This window comes from Hevea brasiliensis, chromosome 8 (genome assembly GCF_030052815.1).
Source record: "Hevea brasiliensis isolate MT/VB/25A 57/8 chromosome 8, ASM3005281v1, whole genome shotgun sequence".
Classification (NCBI taxonomy): Eukaryota; Viridiplantae; Streptophyta; class Magnoliopsida; order Malpighiales; family Euphorbiaceae; genus Hevea; species Hevea brasiliensis.
Genome location: NC_079500.1, coordinates 86,355,833 through 86,363,836, shown reverse-complemented (window position 1 = coordinate 86,363,836; position 8,004 = coordinate 86,355,833). Strand labels below are relative to the sequence as shown.

At 34.3% G+C, this 8,004-nt stretch overlaps 1 protein-coding gene across 1 annotated transcript; it reads left to right on the top strand.

Moving 5' to 3' along the window:
* The first annotated feature begins 1,431 nt into the window (after positions 1 to 1,431).
* On the top strand, positions 1,432 to 7,365 carry LOC110652385 (glucosamine inositolphosphorylceramide transferase 1). The gene is made up of 4 exons (XM_021807965.2): positions 1,432 to 2,073; positions 2,620 to 2,742; positions 4,828 to 4,995; positions 5,382 to 7,365. Exons 1-4 carry the CDS (start codon positions 1,705 to 1,707, stop codon positions 7,062 to 7,064), a joined length of 2,343 nt encoding a protein of 780 aa, XP_021663657.2. The 5' UTR covers positions 1,432 to 1,704; the 3' UTR covers positions 7,065 to 7,365.
* The last annotated feature ends 639 nt before the right edge of the window (positions 7,366 to 8,004 follow it).

Genomic DNA, 8,004 nt, shown 5'->3' with positions numbered 1-8,004 from the left:
AATTAATTATTTTTTTTTCTCACTTATTTTACTATTAATTTATAACATTCATATTGGCCATTTGATGCTCTACATTGAAAGTGACTGATCCATTTTAATAATCTAATTTATTTTATCACTGCTACATGCACTGTTATCATTTCTTATTCTATTCATCGTAATATTATATATTCATCTTAATATTTATATTTTTGACACACTCATTTTATATTACCATTTAGTTTATCAAAGATTTTACAATTGTATGGCATATTCATCTTAATCTTTTATTTTATTCATAATGATTTGATCTCCATCTATTATTTTTAAATTGATTATATATTAACACTAAAATTTCATCTAAAAGAATTTCCACTTATTTTTTTTCTAAAAAAAAGCTAAACTCAACTTATATATTCTGTTTTATTTTTACTCAAAATAAAATATATTAAATTAAATAAAATATTAATAAACATGTTACATTTAGATTAAATTAATTTTCTACATATTCTAATTAAAAAAAATAAATTTCTTTTTTTTAAATATAAATTTGTTAATAGCAAATTCAACACCACTGTCAAACCCTAGTTATCATTAATAAAATACTAAATCCACCAGCATAAACCTCCCCAGCCTCACCAAAATTTACCATATAAAAAAAATTGTCTAAAAAAAGTGCTTTTACGTTATGTCTGGATACAAAATGGAGAAAAAAAAAAGAAAATATTTTTTATTTATTATTTTCTATCTTTTAATTTAAAAATAAAAAATGATGGAAAAAAATAAAATTTAATTTTTTATGTAAAAAAAAGAAAAATGAAAATAGTACTATTATTTTAAATTTACCATTATACTTTCAATTTTTTAATTATTTAAAAATTTAAATGAATAAATAAGTATATATAGATAATTTTTTTCAACTAACTACATTTTTTTCTCTTAATTAATTTATTTTTTTTAAATTAGAGAAAAAATAATAAAATTAAAATAAATATTATTTTTTTCTTCTTACCAGTTTTCTTTTATTTAAAAAAAAAAATTTACTCGATTTTTCATCATTTATATTCTTTTTTTTAATTTCATTTTATTTCTCATCGTTTATTTCTTTTCTCTCTCTTTTTCACATATCCAAACAGAGGCTTACAGCAAACTAGATTTGGCCACATCCAAACAAGCCCTTCAACCTTAATAAGAACTTTCAAAAATGAAGACCCACATGCACCAATCCGCGCACACGCTCTGGTTCGCCGTCGCAAACTCTTCCTATCCGCTTCTCCTCGTGCAAAAAGCCAGCACATAACCACATACTTGTCTTTCAAATTTCGCGAGTGGACTTCACGTTCAACAACCCAGAGCGTGTAGAAAAAGAATTCCACAGGCAGGATGACCGAAGCCGCCCCTGTTTAAACTCCATCACATCACATGTGACAATATCAATAGCTATAGCGAAGTTTCTTTTGCCTCTATATATTTCCCTGGTAACGCTATTTTCAGCTCAATTCTTCCTCTTCCAGCACAACCACCGCGGCGGCCACCAATTTTCTCTCTCAAGTGTGAGAAAACCTGTTAAAAACGGAGCCCAGAAAATTATACTACAAAACCCAGAACTGAAGTAAAAGAAAAGGAGGCTAAAGTCTTTTATATTACAAGAAAGGGGAGGAATGAAATGTTAGGAGCCAACGGAAAAATTCTTTCTTTTTGAGGTGTGTGTGATCTTCGGTAATTATGGGGGTTCCCGGAGCTATTGGAGTAGGAGGCGTAGGTGCTGCTGCTGGTGGTTCCAATGGTACAACTGCGGGGAGCTGCTGCTGGGACGTAAACTTGAAGTGCTTGTTTAGGTGGAGATGGGAGTACCAACAGCACTTTCTTCACCACAGATTTTTCTCGTCCGGTTTGATGTTCTTCTTATGCTGCTTGGTTTTGTATGGATCGATTGGCATGCTGTTTGGTTGGCTTATGTTTAATAAGTCTTATGTGAGTGCTGGTTCGGTTGTTGGGTTGAACTCGGTCGGGTGTCAGGAGGACAATGAGGGTTCATGGTCGATTGGTCTTTTCTATGGTGACTCCCCCTTCTCTTTGAAGCCAATTGAAGCTGTAAGCCTTTCTCTGTGTTTGATTGATTTTTTGTTTTGTAGAATTTGTTTTTCGACTCTTGTTCGTTGGTTTTATTTATTTATTTTTTGAATGCACATAATGTGTTCACACTTTGTCTCAAAATATTTGATTATTGGGTTTTTTTTTTTTTTTATTGATTTTGGGTTTAATTTTTTCGCTTTATATTATGTGGGTATTAGTGGTCAATTCTTGTGGTTTTCAATCTGATGGCTCTTTCGAAGCAGCAAGTTTTTAGATTTCTTGGGTTTGATTTTTCCTTTCTATTTGTAGTTTATTTACTCTCTTTCTCTCTCTCTCTACACACACGCACGCATACCCCTTTTGGTTCATTTCGTTTTCTGTGATGTGGTTTTCATTATAAACGCATATGCGCAAGATTACATTGATTCATTGATTTTCAAATTTTTTTTAAACAAGGATTTTGATGTTTGTGGGCGTCTTTGGGATGTAGGAAAATACTTTGTGGGCAATTGTTAGTTGTTGATTTTATGGTGGTTTTGACGTGTTTGTTGAATTGTGAAATAGATGAATGTTTGGAAAAATGAGAGTGCAGCGTGGCCAGTGGCTAACCCAGTTGTCACCTGTGCTTCGGTCTCAGATGCTGGTTTCCTCAGTAATTTCGTTGCTGATCCTTTTCTTTATGTTCAGGTAATTATTTGTTTAATACAAAAAATTATTTATTTATTTAGTTTTGCACTTTGTTTAGGTTTCGTATGTATTGGAGGTTGACATGTTTAGATATTGTATCTGGTTAAGTTGGTATATGATACATGTTATTACCTTCATCAAAGTTTGTTGTCATTCAACCGCCTATCAATGGGGCCAACCGAACAACTTTAGTTAGTTACATTTTGATTTCCATTTCAGTATTGATGTCTTTTTCTCTTCGGCACTTGGTGGTGGGTTTTTGTGTGACCTTGATTGAGTTGCAAGTTGCCTCAGTTACTACTATTCTAATATATGAATGCCAGTTGTTTATGAATGAATATATTCCATAATCAAGGGCATTTTAGTATGATAGAAAAGTAAGGCAGCAGAGGTATCCCAGAGGTTCTCTAGTCATGGGATTATTATTATTATTATTATTATTATTATTATTATTTTTGGTTTAATCATTGAGGTTTACGATAGAACAAGTAGGACAGCAGTTTTAGTCAAAATGAATTGAGTTGTACTATGTATTTTTCTGCAAGGAAGTTTCCTGCTTTCTGGAAATTTAGAGAAGCAGATATGGATGTGACATATGAATCTAATTATTGATAATGGTGAAATTGTGATTTTGAGATACTTGTTGTTCTCTTTATGAGATGTTTTAAGCACCAATGACATATAGTTCCTTGGTGTGTAGTGGATATTCCAAGTGAGTTTGGAATTGAGAGGCAGATAGCTCGAGGCAGCAATTAAGGTTTGATTGTCATGTTCTGTCATGAACTTCCCATTTGAATTGATAAATGAATACTATAAGGCAAAGCATTTGTAATAAAGGACAAGAGTAAAAGACAATAAATCATGTGATTGGGGGAATCATAACGGAATCAATAGATGCAAATAAAATATGCTGCAGATTGATCCTAATGCTATCATTGTTTTCATCTTTATTTTTTTCTTTTTTATTTTTCTTTAGGGTACAATTACTGTTTAACTTTTGTGAAGGAGTGGATTTATTTTATTGCTTGAAGCTCTTTAAAGTTTTTCTTTCTAGTATCATTCAAAGGGGAGGGAGAAATTTTGACAGTGAGGAGATTTTCTCTCTTTTGGCTTGGATGGAAGGAAAATATAAGGAGAAAAACTGGGGGTAAATTTTCAAAATTACAGTTTTAACTTTGATCTTTTGTAGAACAAATCATTAATGAAGGATAAATAAGAAAATTGGAAGTTTTCCTTTCACTTTCTATCCTATTTAGAGTTTATTTTGTAGCCCAAGGGGAAGATGTTGAATGATTTTCTGCTCACTCTCCTGCCTCCCTTGTTTTCCATTGATTTTCCATTAGGTAGACATGGACCTATAAACTTCTCTGAGCGAGAAAAAACAATTACGATGTGCTCATAATAACTTACCATTATAAATTCACAAAAATATGAGTGTTTGTAGATGAAGTGTGTACCAGAGGGCAGTTGTAATAGTAATCTTCTATTGGCATGAGATCTAGAATTGAATCTTGAAACTTGCTGGGCAGCTCTTTAGGTGCATATTTTTCTATGTTGACGTGATTAAAGCTCAATAGACCTACAGTAGATGACTTGGATACCATTCAACTTGAAAGTCTATTACTGTCAAACATTAGACCACATACACAGATCATTGAAATTTTGACTTGAGGGATTGTTAAATAAGAAGCACAGGAACAATGACTTTTTTAGAAGGAATGAAATGGTTTCTGGGATCTTTTATAGAGGGGATAGTCTGTAGCTTGATGCCTTTGGAAGCATTACAATACATAAATAAACTTGTAAGTGTGTTTTACCATGTAGCATAATTATTGGTGTGTTACTCTCTATGAACACTTACTATCCTGTTGTTGCATTTTGGTTGGGCATAAAGTGTCAGTGGTTTAGTCTCTCAATGTCACCCTCTTTCATTTTATATGCTTATCGGATTACTTTGCATTGCATATTAAATTGAAGATTTACTTTGTAGTTTGTTCTGGAAAGTTGTTCGAGTGCCTAATTTATGTCAACTACTACTCTTTTTTCTCAAAATTAATCCTTACATTCTGTATTCATATGATCCAGGGAGATACTATTTACCTGTTTTATGAAACTAAGAATTCAATCACCATGCAAGGAGATATTGGAGTTGCAAAAAGTACGGATAAGGGAGCAACATGGCAGCAATTGGGCATTGCCTTGGATGAGGACTGGCATCTCTCTTATCCCTATGTGTTCAACCATCTTGACAAAGTAAGATTGCAATTCATTTACCTAAATGAAGTTGGTGACTTAGGCTGTTTATAACATTATGTATCCAGGAGCAACCTTTCAACTGGACGTGCGTGGAATAAATCTTACCTATGATGTTAACATGGAAAAATTAAGATGGATCATTATAAACTCTCTGGTTAGATCTTGAATATAGTTGTATATTATTATGATATTTTATAGACTAGCTAGCCAATATTGTTCATATTGACTTTTGGGCCTGATAATTTTCAATTTTTGCATTTATGTTTATACAGCTAATACCAGTGACATTTTGCAACTTAAATATAATGACATCCCAATGAGAATATTAGAGAGATTTTGTTAGTTGATGGAATCAACTCATTAGTTTGTCATGGTTTTTGCAGATATACATGATACCTGAGGGCAGTGCAAAGGGGGAACTTCGCCTTTATCGAGCAGTTAATTTTCCACTGCAGTGGACGCTGGAGAAAGTTATTATAAAAAAGCCACTTGTTGATTCCTTTATCATTAAACATGGAGGAGAATACTGGCTTTTTGGTTCAGATCATAGTGGCTTTGGAACTAAGAAAAATGGACAGCTGGAAATCTGGCATAGCAGTTCACCTCTGGGTCCTTGGAAGCCACACAAGAAGAATCCAATTTATAACATTGACAAAAGCTTGGGAGCTAGAAATGGAGGCAGACCGTTTTTGTATGAAGGAAACCTTTATCGCATTGGTCAGGATTGTGGCGAAACATATGGACGACGAGTGCGAGTATTCAAGGTGGAAGTTCTTACCAAGGATGATTATAAAGAAGTTGAAGTCTCCTTTGGCTTTGAAGAGCCCAGAAAGGGAAGGAATGCTTGGAATGGTGCTCGTTGCCATCATCTTGATGTGCAGCAGTTAAGTTCTGGGAAATGGCTTGCTGTTATGGATGGGGACCGTGTACCTTCTGGAGATTCAGTCCGTCGGTTTATTCTTGGCTATGCTTCACTTGCAGCGGTCACTGCAATTGTTGTGGTGTTGGGTGTGCTGCTGGGAGCTGTGAAATGTATTATTCCCCTCAACTGGTGTGCTTATTACTCAGGGAAGAGGAGTGATTCTCTCTTGGTCTGGGAAAGGCCGAATGCATTTTCTTCAAAGGTAAGACGTTTTTGTGGCCGTTTGAACAGAGTAGCTTCAACTCTCCGAGTGAAAATAAGGCCTAATACTTGGGCTGGAAGATTGGTTTTGGCTGTGATATTTACTATTGGAGTTGCGCTAATTTGTGCAAGTGTTAAATATATCTATGGAGGTAATGGTGCTGAAGAACCTTATCCATTAAAGGGTTCCTACTCTCAGTTCACTCTATTGACAATGACATATGATGCTCGCCTCTGGAATTTGAAGATGTATGTTAAGCATTACTCGAGGTGTTCTTCGATTAAAGAGATTGTTGTGGTTTGGAATAAAGGGACACCGCCCAAATTGAGTGATCTGGACTCTGTGGTGCCTGTGAGGATCAGAGTAGAAAATCAGAATTCATTGAACAATCGGTTCAAAATGGATGAATTGATTAAAACCCGTGCTGTACTTGAGCTTGATGATGACATTATGATGACTTGTGATGACATTGAACGGGGATTCAATGTATGGCGCCAACATCCAGACCGGATTGTTGGATTCTATCCTCGACTCATAAGTGGAAGCCCGTTGAAATACAGGGGTGAGAAATATGCCCGAAAACATAAAGGTTACAACATGATTCTTACTGGGGCAGCATTCATGGACAGCAAATTGGCTTTCGAGAGGTATTGGGGTGAGGAAGCTAAGGCTGGGAGGGAAGTGGTGGATAAATATTTTAACTGCGAGGATGTGCTATTGAATTACTTGTATGCTAATGCAAGTACATCTGCTACAGTTGAATATGTGAGACCAACATGGGCAATAGATACATCAAAATTCTCAGGTGCTGCAATTAGCCGAAATACGCAAGTACATTACAAGATAAGAAGTAGTTGCCTCCAGAAATTTTCGGAGATGTATGGAAGTTTAGGTGGCCGGAAGTTGGAATTTGACCGGCGAAAGGATGGCTGGGATTTATAGAGAAGAACTAATTCTGAAAGCCATCGAGTCTCATACTCCTCAATCTGTGTATCTTCTCATCCTTCTGGTAGATTCTTGTCTTGTTACAATAGTTTTATAACCCTGCTTGTGAAGATTTTTGTGGTGGGGGAATGACAATATCAATATCTTTGTTTGGCAAGATGTAAATTAATTATCCATTTAGCTATCTTGAGAGTTTATATATGTAGATTGGTTTTTGTCATGCCCTTTCTTCTGAAACATTTTTGTGAAAGTTGATAGATCAGAAATGAAAATTGGTTTGATCATTTGTGTTTCTGTATATTCCACTCTTTCAACTCTTTTAATGAAGATAATTGGATAGATAGTAAGTTGTAATTTTTTGTTGGCATGCCCTTTCTTTTCCATGTTTCCAAATTGTTGGCTTTTACTATGGATTTGTTAAATTCCAAGAAAGCTGCAAACTTAAACATCACGAGGAGAGATGGGTGAAATTGTCAAATTGGTCTTCAAGGCTTATAAATATCGAGGAACTTTCCTTTGTACTTTTTAACAAGGAAGATAACAATATTCCAGTGCCATGGGGGCAAATTGCCTAAATATTCATGTTCTTTACGTAACAATACATAAATTTTGTATGTTTATGAATATAAGGTATATCATATTGAAATTTATTTTATTATTTTTTATATTAAACATGAAATTTATTTCTCATATTTTGAACTAGATTTCACGTATTTATGACTCTGCCTATGTGAGTTTTTTGCAAAGTATAGTTGGTTTTAAGTTCGAAAAAGATAGATGGTTGGGGTAATTGGACGACCAACATAAAACTTAATCAATTTTTATAGGCATGAGTCATTTTGATATATAGTGGGAACGTATCAGCCTAAGTATGCGTTACATAGGCATCTAGGTATACTGTTAAATGAGCATCGAGTTTTGGTACATTATTGTTTAG